Below are 17,718 nucleotides of genomic sequence, written 5' to 3'. Positions count from 1 at the left end.
ATCTTCCAGTTAATGTGAATGAAAACACCTGAAGGCGGTTTATAGATGTACATCATTGTTACTTGAACTGCACCGACAATCTCAGGCACTGAAATCATGGCATTAAATCATCTTTACAGCATGCCGTCATCCAGGCAAAATGCTCTAAAGCAGCCTTTCCAACCAAAAATGGTTTCACTTATTCCAGCTGGTGCTCATTTAGAAACACACGCGAGTCCACTTGCTGAAACACACGCAGCGCATACAGACACATAGCACACAGGTAAACCTGGCTAATCCTTTTAGATTCAAGAGGTCTTTTAAGAGCATTGCAACTTTTTCAAATCTTTTCCAGAACCAGTTTTTGTTCAGTTTCAATTGAACATTGATTTAGGCTTATTCCATGCAGGATGTCTGGAGTTGCTGGTGATGGTAGCCAGCACTGACTGGAAAATCTTACAAAAAGAAAAAAAGCCTAGAAGTGTGGTCACTAACAATAAGCCTCCTTGTCCTAGCAAGTCTGTGCAAGTCTATCTGTCTTTATATTGGTGTTGTTGCATAATGCTCTTTCTATTGTTATATGTAACATAAAAAGAACTAGAAAGCAGTTAATCCTCATCAAGTAAAAGAGCTGCAATTTACGAGGAAGCACTTTGATTGCCTGCTGTAAAGACACAGTAACTGAAACTGTGGCATCAAAGAAGAAAACAAAGCCTCAAGCAGGGTTTATGTCATTGACTGACTTCTTTCAGTTGAGTCACAGAGCTGCCAATAAGGATATAGATGTGAAAAAAAAAAGAAAATGGGGATTAAGCACAAAGATAAATAAATAAAAGATCAAAAAAGTGGAAAGTGTGGAAATATAATGACATATAAAACATATAAGAATTGTTGCAATTATTTGTATGATAATTATATTTATTTATTTTATCTGTACATATTTATGTATACTTTATAAATAAATCTGAGGAGAGGTGAGGTGAACAAACATATGTGAAAAACCATTCAAACTTCTACTTCCGTAATTCTTTATATTTTTTATTTGTGTTAATATTTCCACACTTCCACATAGGTGACCATGGGAACTAATGCAGCATTAAGTCTAGTTTTGTGTTTCACTGTGAGTGTGTGTCCCTGTGTTTCACCTCCCACGGCCCACCCTGTGATACATTGCACATAGAACAGCAGGTCACCAACTGGTGGGGGCTGTGTTGGTGAGTAATACCTCTCCACAGGGGCTGCAGTACTCCCACATCTCACTTCTCCTGAAACAGCCGAATAACCACCTAACACAGCGTCGGTTCTTTATCTTTTTATTTTTTCTTGTTGTTCTCATTAGAGATAAAACTGAATAAATCTGGATCTCATCAGCAGAGTTTGTTTATATTGCATAATCACAAACGCATGACTTTGACTTTTTACTCTGTAATCTCTGCTGCTTATAGATCTTCTTGTGGGAGCAGAACTTGGAGAGATTTCACATAGATCTCTTCCGCTGCCGCTGCTACCTGGCGAGTCTGCAGGGCGGTGAACCTCCCAATCCCAAACGGCTCCTGGGCTTTGCGTCACGTCCCACAAAAGTTGCCATGGGACGACTGGGGATCTTCTCTGTTTCCTCCTTCCATGCACTGGTATGGTTAAAAATGTTTAGTGCTGGTATCTGACTATTCACTCCAGGTGTTTCTCAGGTTGCGATTTTTCTAGTAAACTCGATCGGAGCTCGTGAATCCAAACCTGAAAACCCAAACTCACGTGCCTCTACATGTTCCACGTAGAGATTGCGTGAGAGGTTTCTAACTGTCGACCCTCAATAACAGCCCAGCTTGAAGAGTGGGTGTGTTTATCTGCCTGTGAGTGCCTTGTCACATACGCCTACTGAAAGCAAGAATTTCTGCTTGCCTCACAAATGTTCAAAGAAATAGATACTGCCATATACCCCAAGGTTATAAAACAAATGAACAAACCAGGTATGCTGGTTTGATTCTCAGGCCCAAAATTAGCATGAGCGCTGTAAAGTTGAGTGAGTTCTTATCCGTAACACGCAATTAGCCACAACATTAAAACTGGTGAACAAGTGAATTATATAGCAATAAATTTCTTATTATAAAGATTTAGTTTAAGTGATGAAATTTAAGTAGAGTTAAGTAAATGGCAGCTCTCACAGTTGATCTGTTGGTAGCATCAAAAATGTGAAATGAACACCTACATCATTTCTGCTTTCTGTCATAGTGATGCATGCGTGCTTTTTATTCTAAGAGCTGTGACTCTTAAGCCTAACACTCAAGGTTAAGATTACATAGACGGTTTACCTTAACAAGATGGGTAGAGATTCAGACTTGCGAAGCAAACACACACCACATATTAAAATGTATCACATACACACTATCCTAAAAGCTTGACAGAAAAGTGAAAGCAAAACATTCTACCTATAAATCCTCTCTGAAACCCAAGTTATTATCTCAGTGCTGCAGAATGTACAGAATGAAACCCAACCTGATCTCGATGCTATTGTGTGTCATTGAGCTGATACTACGCAGAGCGTACATCCAAAGAACAAAGAGCAAAACATGGAAAACATTTCTCTACAGAGCAGTTTTATACGAGCAAGCTAACAGATATGCCAAACATACACTAGCACGCACACACAGCATCAAGCACTGACAGTGTTTTTTGTGATTGGTCGATCAATACAAACTCTTTTAGCAAGCTACCATCCCTGAGGCACTTTCCCACAAACAGGCTTAACACTCTCTGGCCCTTGCTCCCCCTCCTTTTACTGCCTACACCCTCACTTCCTTTGTTTGTGTCTCGCTCCCTCAGTGTCTTCTTCTCCTTATCTGCCATATTTTATACCATCCTTTTTTATGTCTCTCCTGTCCCTTTCATATTCTTTTTACTCTATTTTTTACCACATTCCTTCTAACTAATTTGAAATGTCATTATTGCATCGCTTAAATATGATAAATGGGGCATATTTATGAGGAGAATCACGTTTATAAATACATGTAACGCAAAACTACTGAAATGAAATGAAATGCAATTAAAATAATTGTTCATGGCTACTAATTAATGAATTGCAAAAATATTAAAATGAACTCATTTGTCTTGCCTAAAGGGAAATATAATTGTTCTCTCTCTCAGCTCTGGTATTCAAAGTTTTTGATCACAAAAGCAATATTTCAGTTTTTTCCTTTATTTACTTTCTACAGTAGATTTGGGTTGTAATAACAGTATAAAGGCCTCTCATGTGGGGACTGAGAAGATGCGTCTAAAAAGCGGTTTAAGCTGTTATGTTTGAAGTGTACGTGTCTGATGAAGAGACAGCACGCACTGCCAAAAAAACCCCAGCTCTTTGTGCTGTTTGTATACAAGCAGCTCTTTACTAATGTAATGCAAAGTTGCTCATACTATTTGAGTGTGATTTAACCTAAAGAAGCCAAAAAACGGGAAAGAAAAGTTTCCCTGTGCCAACGTCGTAGGTCACTGAAGGGGATTAGAGGTTGAAAGTATTCAGTAGCCGCTGAAAACTATTGCTTTTGTGTGTCAAACTGTTTTCATTCAGGGTGTTAAAGGTGTCTGTTTCATTTATGTTGTGTTTTCTGTAACTGTCACTGTCACAGGTGTCTGCCCGTACAGAGAGCAGCATGAGAAAGCGGAACCAACCTTTCCCTCGCACCTTCAGTAAACGTCGAAGCCGTTTCTCCTCCCTCTGGGGTCTGGACACCGCGTCTAGGAGAAAGAGCAAAGGACATCCTTCAATTGACCAGGTACGTTTGACTTTGAGTGACTTTGCAGTGCTTGATGTTTAATTGAAATCTGTAAAATTAGATTTTGGTGAATAAATACTACTACAGCTAACTATCTGCTTTCAGTAATCAATAAAAATGTTGTGTGTTTGCAAGTTTATGCTTGAAACTGCTTGTTGGTGTCAATGTAATAACTATACTTATGTGTGTTTTAATTTTGCGGTGCTTTGTGTTATTGCAGGTGTTTGCTGATGGGGCGGAGCCAGTGAGAAAGTCTTTGCAGAAGGTGTTCGAAGACTCCTCCAGTGAAAAATCTGTAAGCTTTCAACTCTGTTTATGTGTAAAAACCTACATTTAGATTAGATTTTGTTGTCAATGTAATATTTTATGTCTGCCCTCTTTTAACGTTCCAGAAGATGAAGCAGTCTTGCTGTTTCTGCTGAACATTAAGTAATAGTGCAGCTGAACGTCTCCTCACTGGGTGAAATTAAGTGCTAAATACATATAATCCAGTATCAACTTGTTCCTACTTCTGTTGTACAGTGCAATCATTTCCCATCCACCAATTAAAGGGAGTTGACAACAACCACATTGTACCATTTACAGTAATAATCCTCCTTAGGCTAAACATGAAGCTCCTCCTCCCTTTATTAGTTTGGTATTCACCGCAAATCAGCAGAGTTCATGTGGCTGTGGACTAATTTCTTCTCATTGTTTGCCTTTTGCATACACCAAGAGGAAAAATCACTGGAGCATCTGATGAATCTTTGTTCTTGTATAATGGGTAATGGGCTTCTTAAGACCCTGAGGCCAGCTACATCACTAGATTTTCCACCTCCTTTCACTTAACTAAGATCCTTTTGGGGCTCTGGCTCTTTGCAGGGTGGGTTATCTAAGGGAAAGCACAAAATCCCTGCACCCTTCTGCACCATTGAGCATTTCTTTGAGGTCATTTTTAAAGCCCTTGCTTTAATATTTTCAGACATTCGCTTCTCTCCTCGATAAAGAGTGATTGGAGACATTTGCAGACTCATAAAACTTTAAAAGCGGCAGAATATCTGTGTCTCTCTCAGCGTCATTGGACTATGCTCAGGTTTATTTGTGTTGAATAAACAACCCTTTGTCATCTTCTGCAGCAGTTTTTAGTATTCTGTTTTAATTTTGTCAAAAAGCATTTACAGAGCAGTGTGGACAGAGTCCCTTTATTTAATTTGCTTCAGGCAATTCCATCTTTATCAGTATCAAAAAGGCTATCAACTGGAGGGATTTTCTGTCTGCTAATCCCACAGAGACGAATTTAATCTGATATGTTCACATCATTAGTGTTCTGATGTTTCAACAAATATGCAGACATTTGCTACCATAGGATTCGCTGGTTTCACACCATCTGTGTTCTCCTGTAACTGCTGTACTGACCACACTTGCACACAATTGCAAATAATTAGCTATATATCTTAAGAAAGAAAAACAGGTTTCCTAAGACACCCATATCGATGTAGTTTTCCAGTATGCGACGAATCTATATGAATTTTAAGGAAAAATGTCCAGTTACACATAGGTTGTATAGGACAAGCCTGCTAGCTCCATATTTTATGAGCACTGGTAAAAAGCACCAGAGATGAGGAGAAGAGAAAAAAGATAGGCTTTAGTCTGAATCAAGCAGACAGAGGCTAAGTCTGCAGCAATAACCTGCTCTGGCAGTGCAGGCCCCCAGTGGCACAAAGAGAGATCAATTTTTTTTTCCACCCACGCCAGGCTTCAGCTGGCAGTGTATGGGATGACTGTAAAGAAAAGCATAAGATGTAATGTGCTGTAGTTGGCAGTAAACTAGAGCTGGAAATGCTATATCAGTGGCAAAGATTTTCCTCATTGAGCATTTCCAGCAAGAATAGCTCCAAATGTTCACATCTGATGGACTTTCCCAGCTTTAATTTGCTGTTTGTTCTGGGGAATCCCTTTGTTAGCATAAGCTGGAAAGGAGAGTTTAGCAGGGATCTGAGAACCCCGCCGCCCCACACACACCATCACCACCCTCCAGCAGAGGCATCCTAGATAGGCCAGGAGGGGAGCCAGATGGTGCCGAGCAGGACTGGGAGTTCAGGGAGTTGGGGGAGGTACTACTTACAGGCCCCCCAGTCTGTTGTCTGTCTGAGATAATGTGTGCGCGTCTGTATTTTGTTTGTGTATGTGAATGTAGGCCTGTTTGTGTTTGTGAATATAAAAATGTGCTGTTGCATGTAGTTTACTGTGGCTGTTTCCCTCTTTGTTTCACTTTATCTCTACCACACAGATTCACACACAGACACACACACGTGTACAGATACAGCCAAGTCGAAGTTCATTTCGACAGGGACCACCGGGCCTGATTGTTAACTGCCAGCAGATTGTATGGCGTGAATGAAAGATGGGGAGGAGAGAGCTGATGGAATGATGTACAGATAGGGGGAAAGGGCACCAGAAGGAAAGGCAGTGATTAATTGGAGGCTGGCGTGATAGAAGAATGAAAGAATAAATGTGGATGCTGTTACTCGATAGGTGGAGATATATTACAGATGGGGGGAATAGAAGACAGCAAGGCAGCTGACAAGGCTGCCAGATTGTTGGAGGTCAGACTGATGGGCCGAAAGGTTACAGATTATGCTTTAAAAACAGTAACACACCCATAAAAATGCAAGTGTAAGCTATATAACATGTTCTACATGCAATGCAAAAAGCATTCTGCAGTACAAGTCTCATTACTAAACTACTGTTTATGAGTTTCATGATTGCATTAAACCTGTCTTGTCTGTTTATGCTTTCTGCCACTGCAGCTGCTCAAAGATGCATAAACTTAAACTTGCTGAGTGTCTGTGTTTGTTTTATTTTCAGAAGGAGAGAGAAGCTTCCGTGAAAAGTCTTCCTCAGCAAAATGTAGACAGTGATATTTGGGTTCCTGAGTACCTGAAACCCTCCTGGGTGTGTTTGCCAAACAACCAGCCCATCCTGGCCGTCATACAGCCCGGAGAGACAACACTGGAAGTCTTGAACACTGTCTGCAAGGTGGGCCATTAAAAACAGCATTGCAAATGTTGCATTACTAGAGACTGCACATAAGAGAAATGCATTTTACACAGTGCACTGCATGTAATCACTGATGTACTTTAAAAGAAAAATGACAGTTTGCAAAGTGACAGACTGCACAGTGTTTCCTCTTTTTATTGCATATGCAATAGCACTGTATAATACTGCAAATTTTAGTAATGATCCAATACCGAGTAAATACTGGGCCGGTATTTAATCCTGTAAAGGCAGCTGAGAGCATTATGTTATGATTCATGTGATAAATCATCATTAATTAGCAAATTCTCAATGGATTTTATGATCACTAAATCATTTGTGATTTGGAGGTTTTGGAAGTGTGGCTGTCTGTCACCCACCTCCAATATGCAGCTTTATTACCTGCTAGCTTGCAGACGCAGAATGACACACATAGCATTCAATGCAATTAATTCTTCTCAACAGCTTTTTCAAAACACAGGCAATCCCCAGAGTATTAAGAGATTAGACACAGCCCTGTAGAGAGGTCAGAATACCATTAAGTTATATGAGGAAAATGAAGATCTGCCATATTACTGTCAGCTGTCAACTATGACAGGCAAAACATGTGAAAGTCAACTGTGTGTCAGATGCACATTATCAGCGGTTCAGATACCGTCTTCTTCAATATACATATATGAATTTGAGTATAACCGAGTTCTTTCAGTTCTACTTCTGTGACAGTTCTCACAGAGTCACAGATCTTTTAATAATGCTCTTACCTTTCAGGATACACTGTATATTACTGTCATTCACAGTCCATCACTTGTTTTCACTTCATTACCTTTTCTCCTTAATTGGCTTCAGCAAGAGACACATAATAGGCGTAATATTGCCTAATGACGCATATGTGCGTGCAAGTCACAAACATATCAGAGTGAAGCAGAGCATCCATCATCATCATCGTCCATGATTTTGGACCAGCATGTTAGACAGCATTCTCCAGCACTATTATTAAAACTCAATATGAGGGAATGTCTTTTTGAATAGAGTTCCAGAGATTTGTTGAACTGATGTCAAAGTGGAATGAAATTTGAAGTATCTGTGGTAGGCGGTGGCACAACATTATGTTGGTTTCTGTTTACTTTTCTCCTTGTCCCCAGATCACCAGATATTTTAAAACTTAAACATGTACAAGTAATATGTTCTTGTTGCCCCCAGACCCATAAGATCGATCCCTCTGGCCACTACCTGCGTTTGAAGGTGTTGGTTGACAACGAAATACTTTATTATGTTCCTACATTTGATGAGGACATCTCCGATCTGGTGAGGAAATACACTCTAAGCCACTTCAGAAATAATTTTTTTCAGTAATAACCAGGTGAATATCCTAGGTTTAAATATCCATATAAGTTAATCAAAGACATGCAGCACACATTATAATGCTGTTTGTGTGATTCTAAGTTTATTGCAGTATGTTGTTTGGATTTGCCATCTTCTCATTCATATTTTTATTGTCAGATATGGATGAATGCTTGTGCATTTTTTATGAGTTGGTTGCCGTTTTGATTTGCCGTGCATACAAAATCACCAGGATGGAAAAGAAGCACTATTGCATAAACTATAAATTATGCAAAGTAGCATTTCAAGTCTATTGTGTGCACTACGAAGTCGTCGTTTGTGTTTGTGTGCGTCTATTTATCATAAGAACAGTCGCACTCACTGACAGTCCCCACCACCACCGCATTATTCATCTGCTGTAAACCCCAAAACAAATCCTCTTTTTGATTGCGCCTTGTAGGTGATACACTGAAATCTTTCTCAAAGCACAATCGTTGTATAACTCGCTCTTTTCCTCAAGAGCTCTTTTATCTTCCTGCTTTGATCAGTGACTCATTTCACCCGCTTTCATCCTTAGTCTATGATATTACGTTATTATTTCTCCTCAGTGAAGGCTACTACACACTGCGGACTTCTGTTCCTGTCTGTTGCTGCATACACACAGCTGTGTCCATGTTCTAGGCTTTTGTGAGCTCAGGGTCTTGTCTGAGCACCCACTCACTTCACAGCCCTGACCTGGATTTTGACCCCACAACCTTCAGATACAATTGCTTGGCTAAGGAGCCAGAATAATACATGAACCTGTTCATTTCTTATTAATAACAACAGCATGACCTTGACCTTATCTGTCCAACAACACTGCTACCCATCCATTTTTTCCCTATATATAGCTATATCTCTCTCTATTTGTTTGTTTCTCTTTAATTACAATTATTTATTTATATATGTGCTGTTGTGTGTTTACAGCTCTACAAAGAGATTGAGATTTATCCCAAAAGTACCAAAGTCGTCCAGTTTGACAAAGCCGAGTTCTGCAACAACGGATATGGTATGCTTATTTCTGACAATAGCAGTCAGTTCTTGACACACCCATAAATTCTGTTTCAAATTGATTTTCTAATGGGCTTCATCTAGTCATGCTTTGTTAATGAATAAAAGGGAATTACCCAAATGAAGGGCACACATGATATGGGGTGGATTTAATTGCTGTGGTTATACAGCAGTTTACGCTGTCAAATAGAAATATTTCAAAGATGACCGAAGGAATTAAATGAATTTCTCTGTGTCTAACTATCTATGTCTGCAGGTTTTTCTGTGGCAGTTTTAGAGGAGGATGGGGTGCAGCAGCTCCAAGTTACTGAAGTGAAAGCAGGAGGAATGGCTTCAGCGAAAGGTACACATTTTATGCATACTTTGACATGTGTAAAGGAGATTAACCCATTACTGTAGCACACTTACAAGTGATGCTTATACAGAACACATTCACAGCCAAGAGATGCTACAGTCAAGACATTGGCCAAAATGATGTTTTTATGCTTTTATTCTGAAGGCATGACGTTCCAAAACCTTTATCCATAAAATAAAAAAACAAACAAACCATAAAACAAGAACAAAGAGATTTTTTATAAGGTGTTGATTTGTGGCTGTTTTCTCATTCCTGAGAGCTAAAACAGAATTCTACTCTCTGCTTTGCACTGCTGGGTCTGGAGATCAACCCCCCTTCACTGGTCCCTATCTTTTAACTGAGACAGTGACACTCTAATGGGTTTGAGAAACATATGGCTGCTTGGTAGATACAACACTAATGTATAGAAAATAACATGCCCCAAAACTAAGCCCCAGGGTCAGACCAAGGTTACTCAAGTGTGAGATTGTGCCCTCTAGTGTATTAGCAATCTGAAAGCTGCTATCTTAGCAGGCTGCCAAAAGACACAGGACTCAGTTGATGGTAGAGGTAGAAAAAGATTGAAGCATCCACATACCACAAAGCATCTTATTGCAATCTGGGCACAATATCCTGCTGAATCACAGTTAGGTGCAGTTTAGTGGGTCCACATGAACACTGTGATGAGCCTGTGTGTATGTGTGTGGTTTATTAACAGTGCAGAGAGTGAATGGGGAATTGAAAGACATCACGCTTGATTTTCTGCAGGGTACATGCAGAAACCAGGCCAGCACTGGACAAGGAGCCCCAAAGGGTCTATTTCTCTCTCGCTCTTTCACTGTAATTCCCGTTTCCCCTCCTCACACAGCAGCACACACAAAGGCACATCCATGCATTGGACACAGGCATACACGCAGCAGTATATGACCAGAGGGGTTATCTCTCTCTGCCCAATAAAGCCTCTGCTACAGCTGACACTTCACATTCCAGACAACTAGGTCATAACTTAAGGCTAAATGTGTGCCTTATGCGTCTATACGTACGTAACTGTGTGTTGCTGTTCTATGAGAATCCTACTGCATAATGTCTCTGCTGTTTCTGTTGCAGCAAATAATTTAAAATGAGACTGAAATAGGAAGATAAGCTCATATTCACAGATGACTGCAGTCAAAACATGTCCAAAAATCCCCTTGTGTGTTACTAGATGAGATGAGACTGCTGTGACATCTCTAAACAGCTGTCACAGCCAATTTGGTTTATTGATAAGGTTAGCTGCTAATTGGTTTGCTGATTGAGTGATAATTCTCAATTAACAGAACGGGGCACAGGTGCTTGAGAGGAGGAGCAGCAAGACAAAGAGCAAGGCTCAAACTGAAGCTATGTTCCAGTGTTTTGTTTGTTCACCTATTGTACCATGAAGAACGTATACACACAGTGGGCAGGACAGGAATAGACAGACATTGTACTTTGCCTCTTAAATCCACCCCGTCTTGTTAGATCAGTATTTGCCTCAGGCAAGCAATCATAGAAGGATCCATTTTTGATGTGATGGAACACATTTGCATCTCAGAGCACCTGATTAGTCTCCGAGGTGCTGCTGGGAAGTATGGTGCAAAAGTTTTCTTTACATAAGTCATCTGTGAGGATGCTTTTGAGCGGCCCATAGGAATTCTGCTGTTGGTTGGATGTTTTTTGGGTCATGAACTCACAGATAATGCTCTTACTGACTGTGCATTGTTTGAAAACTTTCTCTACAATAATTTATTTTATATTGACTTTGTTTCTTAAACTGTGTCTTACCATATAATTAGTGAGATTTCACATTTGTTACATTTTTTTGCCCGATTCTCTGTCAGGTTTGAAAGCAGGGGATGAGATTCTGTTACTTAATGGTAAAGAGGCATCTGCCCTCCAAAAGGATGACATGATGTCTGCATTTACAAACCAAACCCTGACCTTGAGCATCAGCACCCTGCCCCAGCTGGATCTTCGGATGGTGTGCGCCTGTCCACCCCGGCGCTCTGATGTGGAACAAAACCAAGCCACAGACATTTTCTCCCAGAGCCAAGGTAAGGTTTCCTGTCCCAAAAAAGTTGTGGATCAGTTGAATAAGCTGTTTGCTTTTTAAAATAATATATATGTAAGCAGTTTTTCTTAGTTGATATTTATATACTGACATATTTACTTAGACATGCATAGTTCTGAATGAATGAGAATAAAGGAAAAAGAACAAAATGATTCTTCCTTTTTTTGTCCTTGGCATTGAATTCACAGATCTTGTGTTGCGTGATCATTCACCCTCTGAAACCCAACTTTCTGTGGTGAAAAAGAGAGGTTTCAGATACATCTTTTGCATGCAGTGAGGTGAACAGGGCGATCTACTAATTATGCATGGATGCTGTCTGATAACTAACCTGCAGGCAGCCGCCATCCTTCCTTTGACCTGCTCTTTTTATTTGTGCAAGGGCATCATTTGTATTCCTTATAAACCAGGGCTTGCAATGCGCAGCCTGACAAGCTGGCATTGTTTGGAACTTGGAGCAATATGAATATTAATACGAATCCTTCAGCAGCGTGGAGCTGTCATCATGCAGGATATGCCATATGCAAAGGGTCAGATGGAGAGAAAAACACTTAAGCAGCCAGATGGAGGTTATTGATGATGTCATGCTTTGAGGACACAGGTGTATTAAAGAGTTCTTCAGCACAGAGGAGACTTTAAAATGGAAAGAATAGTAACTAATTTTACTAAACAGTGATATCATAATAAGAAACACTAAAGGTAATCTTTAATTGCTGTCACTTTAGTCCAACACAAAGAGGATGCTATTAAATTATTATTTTCATTAAAAAGTTACAACTACATACTTGTTACCTTTGAAAAATCAGCCAGACTCACCCAGGCTCTTAAAGTAAATGCAGATTAAGTGCACAAATAAATGAAAGCATCTTGGTATATGTATGTGTAGTCTTCTTTGTCAGCTTTGCCTTTTGTCCTTTTTGTAGAAGACATCCTGGATGATGTGTCGGGTTTGACACTGGAGAGCCCGGATGATACTTATGAGGAGGAACCTTGTCTGCCCTTGCAGAGCCACAGAGATCATCAGGAAGACAAAACTTGCATTGGGACTGGATACAAAGTAAGATATGTTTTACAAAGCCAAATTTTACACACCAAGCCAGGTAAAAATTCATACATGCAAAAATAACAGGGTATTAACAGTTTAGCCCAACAGAGGATGGAGTTTTTGGTGCTCAGTGTTTGATGTTTTGGCAGCTTTAGTCTTAGCTTTCTTAGTCTTTGATTTGTTGCATTGTCATCTTGCAGCCTGACATCTTCAGGGACATTTCTTACATTTCATGCCAGACAGCAAAGGAAAACACTATCATTTGATCAACAATCCAACACAGGCTGGATTTATGTTTGAACAAATTTCAGCAGTCGCTTTGCTTTCATGTTTTATATAGGAACAGTTTGCCCAAACTAAGTCTGAACAGAGTTAAAAGGATCAATAGAATAAGTGCTGGATCAAAAAGTTCAGCAGATATGAGAAGAGATTGACCGGCACATCAGTAGGCCCTAGCATGATACATAATGTGCGATGGTTTTCCTCAGACTTCTAAAGAAAAGATGCACTATGATCTCATCTCCCCTGTTGTTACAATTGATCAAACAATGTAAAAAATGCATCACTATCTACACAACCAAATGTATCCAAGTTATATGTTATATACAAGGTATCTATGTTACTACAAGTTTAACATAAAAAAAATCATACACCAATTATTGTTTGTGTTATATAAAGGACTTGAAAAAATAACACTATGGGCAAAATTACACATACAACAAAAGTGTGTGTAAAACGCAACATAACAAAACGGCAGTGTGGCTATTTTTGCAAAAGGCTGTCACAAAAATGTTGTAATATAAAATTCCTTATTCATTTCTTTAGGCATGCAGTGTGTTTCTCCAGAATAGTTTCTTTCCCTCTGCGTGAATGATTTATTATCTCAGCTCCTACAATATCCAAGAAGATTGTTTTGCTGAAAAACTCACAATTAGTTGTTTCTGATGCACACTGTGGTGTTTAACTATACCTTTTTAATGAGCTAGTGATTTGCTAATCTATGCCAATCCATAAGGATATGTATACATGTATATGATGCCGACTACAACCTGACCTTCTTTATTTTGTAGTTTTCCATATGGGGGTCACTGAATAACTGTGAAATGGCATTGTTGGCAATGACCACATGGGTCATTTCCACAGGGGGTCTGATTAGCAATACTTTGAATGACACAATAATCCAATAATTCAGTTTCTTTTGAACTTGTAGTAGCAAGACACCCAGTTAAATATGTACAGACACACAACAGTTGATTTATGCTCTTTTTTTGTGTAATTTTTCCAGATCCTGTGTGGAGTTTCTGATTACTTTTGTTTGAATTGTTTCTGCATGTCACATGAAACCAGAAAAAAAAGTGTTGGTCTAAAAAGATAGGAGATTCTCAGTGGATTTTCTGTTGTCATAGTCATAATATATAGGGCATATATAAATTAGTCCAACATGATGGTTACAGTGAATCTGTGAATCCTACTGATTTAACACTGTAATCATAACCATATTCTTCCTCCGATAACAGTTTTCTATGGTGCTGACAGCATATTGCATTAGCAGCACCGTATTCATAGCAAAATGTAGTGTGTATGTGTCTTGGCACATTAACAGATGTGCATGTAGTACGTGTTGGGTGCGAGTGTGCGTTCTGGAACACTGAACTGGAGACAGGTGAGTGAACAGCATCACTTTCTAATTAAGATTATGTCTGGACTGATCAGGGTCGGCGCAGTGATTGCTGGGACAGGCCGTGTGCCATCCACTCTCCCTCTGATACGCTTGTCACTTCCATTACCGTGGCACTGTCTGATAGCCAGTAACCACCGGAAACATTTTTTCCTTTTTTGGACCACAGTTGATAGCCTAGGCATGAACAAAGAAGAAAGGGAAGGGACATCGCTGTATTCTCTCTTCATTTTGTGTCAATGAGCTTCAATCTCAAGGGAGAGCTAATGGGTGAGGTCAAATGCAGCGTCAGTGAAGACTCCTCTATGACTCCAATGTGCTAGTCTGAGAAGTGAGTGAAATACTTAAAGAAAAGCTTGCCTTGCTCTTGATATAGAGGAGTCTAATTTGGAACTCATGATGAAAGAAAACATTTAGTTGAAGATGCCGCACAAAACTTTCTGAAACTCTTAGCAGTTTTTAATTAACATTGAAAATAGTTTTGCTGTTTTAACCTCACAGTTGTTCTGCTGTGTATCTGCTGTATGGTTAAATTCAGTAATCAGTCAAAACTGTGATCCTAAATATATGGCCAACAAATCCAAAGCCTTTTCGGGGAATCGACCTCTTTCAGCCACACAGCCATACAGACTAATATACTCGACTAAACGGGATTGTTTATAAGAGGAACAAATATTCACTGCAAACCAGTAGACAAGAATAGAATACAAGTGTTAAGTCAGTGATCTTCATCTCACCTTTGTGTCTATCACCTCCTGCTCTCGTCTAACACGAGCTGTCTGATTTGTGCCCTAATTTCCATCTGCTGCTTTTTTCCATCCTTTCCTTTCATCTTTACCTTTGCTGTACCCCTAATTTTCTTAGACTTTTGATTTACTGTCATATTATTTTCCAAATTGAGAGCAACAATGTGACCATGACCATCAGACACAGCAGCTCTTTTCTTTTCATCCAGTACCTTTATCTGCCGTCTTGTTTTGAATGCCCTTTCTTTCCTTCTGTCCTTGTAGTTTCATTCTGATCTTGGGTCTTTTTCCACCCTCCTCCTCACGAACCCCCTGCTGTTCATTACCATAAACAACATGAGGCTGCCGTTGGCACTTAAAACAGCCCGCTCCCTTAGCTCTCCAGCCAGCTGTGGGCACTGACCTTAGCCTGAACACTTGGATGCTCAATCCAAACTTGCCACAGACTGCCCAAACTGTGGCATTTTCTTCAAAAACAAACACACATTCACCCAAACTATTTGTCCTTTCTTTATGTTGATCAGCCTTTTGTTTCTCAAGTCTCCTGTTTGGAAAAGCTTCGAAGTGCTGAGGATTGCGTCTTACCTCATTTCACCCAGTGCCTGCGGTGCCATGGTGGCAGAGGAGTGAGGAAAACGAGGCAAAGTGGGACAATTTTAATTATCCCCACATTCTAATTACTCCATTCTCCACAGTGTTTCACATCATTTAGTGGAGATAAATGAGTGTCTGGCTAGCCGGGGGATATGGGAATGTTCATTATTTTAGACAAAGCACAGAGCAACCTCCCCGCTATGATAAACCAACCAGAGAATAAAGCGCCGATTTCTCAGGATAACGGCGATAGTAGAGATGTCGGTGATTGCTAGTGTTCTCCAAGGTGTAGTCAGCCTCACTGACAAGTGTGATGATAATTTACAAATGTCTAATAGTTTGGCTTGAGGGCATTTGAAATAGAAAATACATTATTCAGTGTTTGAAGGGTGGGGTGCAATTTTTATCAAGGTTTGTTTTGATTTATTCTTGATGATATAATTCCAGTTATTCATTTGGAGTTAGTGTATTTGTTTAAAATAATTATTATAGCTTCTGGCTATTATGAATGTATAAGGGGCACAAGTCTTCAGTTATGCTTTCACTCCCCCCCTTCCCTCCAATCGGGCCTTTTCACCTTTGTCTCAGATGCTGTTGTCCTTCCACAGTTTTCCACTGGAGGGAGCACTGTGCTGACTTATGAAGCCTCTAAGGCAGCAATAATCTTCACAAAATCAACACTGAGGATGCAGAAATAACACATCAATTTGTATGTTAGTGTTAGAATATTTTGGTAATCACACACCAAGAAAACACATTCTCTCTGATGGTTTTCCAATATTTAAATAAATTAAAATGTACACGACGTAATCCTCTAATGCTGTGTTATCAGAGCGGGCTGGTTGCTGCTGTTTAAGGGAATAAAAAAAGTGCCTCTAACTTTTTTCACCCATTACAACTTTGAGTTGAATCCTGTAGTCTGCAAATCCACGGCTCCGAATTCGAAATGTTCCTGCGCAGATTTATGAAGACTCATGTCATAACATAATCATGCTTTCAGATTAAATGATTTAAGTCTCTCTCTGTATATCCCATCAGTCCTTGCAGGGATTTATGGATTTGCATGTTTTCCCAATCTCCAGTGAAATTGAACTTCAAGACATATCCTCCTTTCCTTTCCTTTCCTTTCCTTTCTCCTCCCTCCCTCCTTCCTGTCCATGCTCAAATATTGAGAAGTAAATGCTTGTTCTTTTAGACAAACACTGTGCAAGGAGGCATAAGAGGCATGTCAATAAGAATTTCTAGACGTTTCCATTTACTCATACATGTGCCTGTTTATTGCATGTCAAAATTCACTGCATAGCTGTGAAATGATGTGTGTGCTGTGCTTCTGTGTGCCAAGTATGTGGATATGAGCAATCTCTGGTTATCCTGGTTTCAGCTGATGGGTGTGAGAGCAGGTTTGTGCTTGCCTCCATGCTCCTCTGTCATGCTACACTTTCCTCCCTCTCTGTTCTGAGTCAAGGATATAGTACATTTAGTCACTGTGCTAATAAGGACGGCATGTGCTGGACATGGAGAAAAGCCGCTACTCTCTTTATCCACTTTATCCACTCCAACTGTTGTTTTTATGAAAAGGATTAAAGTTTATCGTTTATGTGGAATATATTTATTTTCTGCCATTTTCAATGTTCAGGAAGAGCTTATTCTGACCTGTATGACATAGTTTCTGGAAATGGCAAGAACTGGTTTGACTGTGGGATGCATAGTTGGTGCATAAGGGCACTAACTTTTTCTGAGTTGGTTCCCACGTGTTCTTTTTGTCATCATTCTAGAAATAATTGCGTTATGCGGAGTATTTCTTAAAACCCATTTCCAAATGGAGCGCAAGCTCAAATATAAGGCTGCTGTCCTTCTTGGATGTAGTGACATAAGTCTTTCTCAGCAGTGATGAGTGAGAGAGAGAGAGAGAGAGAGAGAGAGAGAGAGAGAGAAGGCAGATGCCTGTTGGAGTGTTTGGCTCCCACCACCCACTGCCTCTTCAACACCCATTCTCTCCTCCCTCCTTTCTCCTCCCATCTCTTCTTACATCTCTCATGAGGGTGTGAGGTTTGATCTTGTTATTTAATGTTTTGTTCTACACCGCCTGCCACCGCTCCTCTCAAAC

General features: G+C 39.9%; 1 protein-coding gene across 3 annotated transcripts in view; it reads left to right on the top strand.

Annotated features, from left to right (window-relative positions):
- Positions 1 to 17,718, top strand: part of LOC116331402 (T-lymphoma invasion and metastasis-inducing protein 1-like) — a 51,572-nt gene that overhangs the window by 21,689 nt on the left and 12,165 nt on the right. For 2 of the 3 annotated variants that reach the window (XM_031754072.2, XM_039618596.1), the window contains exons 9-17: positions 1,425 to 1,610; positions 3,600 to 3,746; positions 3,967 to 4,041; positions 6,594 to 6,764; positions 7,962 to 8,066; positions 9,048 to 9,129; positions 9,388 to 9,474; positions 11,322 to 11,534; positions 12,472 to 12,605. In XM_031754072.2, the coding sequence (XP_031609932.2) occupies positions 1,425 to 1,610; positions 3,600 to 3,746; positions 3,967 to 4,041; positions 6,594 to 6,764; positions 7,962 to 8,066; positions 9,048 to 9,129; positions 9,388 to 9,474; positions 11,322 to 11,534; positions 12,472 to 12,605 (1,200 nt within the window). The remainder of the gene's footprint in view (positions 1 to 1,424; positions 1,611 to 3,599; positions 3,747 to 3,966; positions 4,042 to 6,593; positions 6,765 to 7,961; positions 8,067 to 9,047; positions 9,130 to 9,387; positions 9,475 to 11,321; positions 11,535 to 12,471; positions 12,606 to 17,718) is intronic. The other variant, XM_039618598.1, reaches the window with a different exon arrangement.

Source organism: Oreochromis aureus, linkage group 10 (genome assembly GCF_013358895.1).
Source record: "Oreochromis aureus strain Israel breed Guangdong linkage group 10, ZZ_aureus, whole genome shotgun sequence".
Lineage (NCBI taxonomy): Eukaryota > Metazoa > Chordata > Actinopteri > Cichliformes > Cichlidae > Oreochromis > Oreochromis aureus.
Note: the sequence above shows the minus strand (reverse complement) of the source record. Positions and strands in the feature narration are given on the sequence as shown.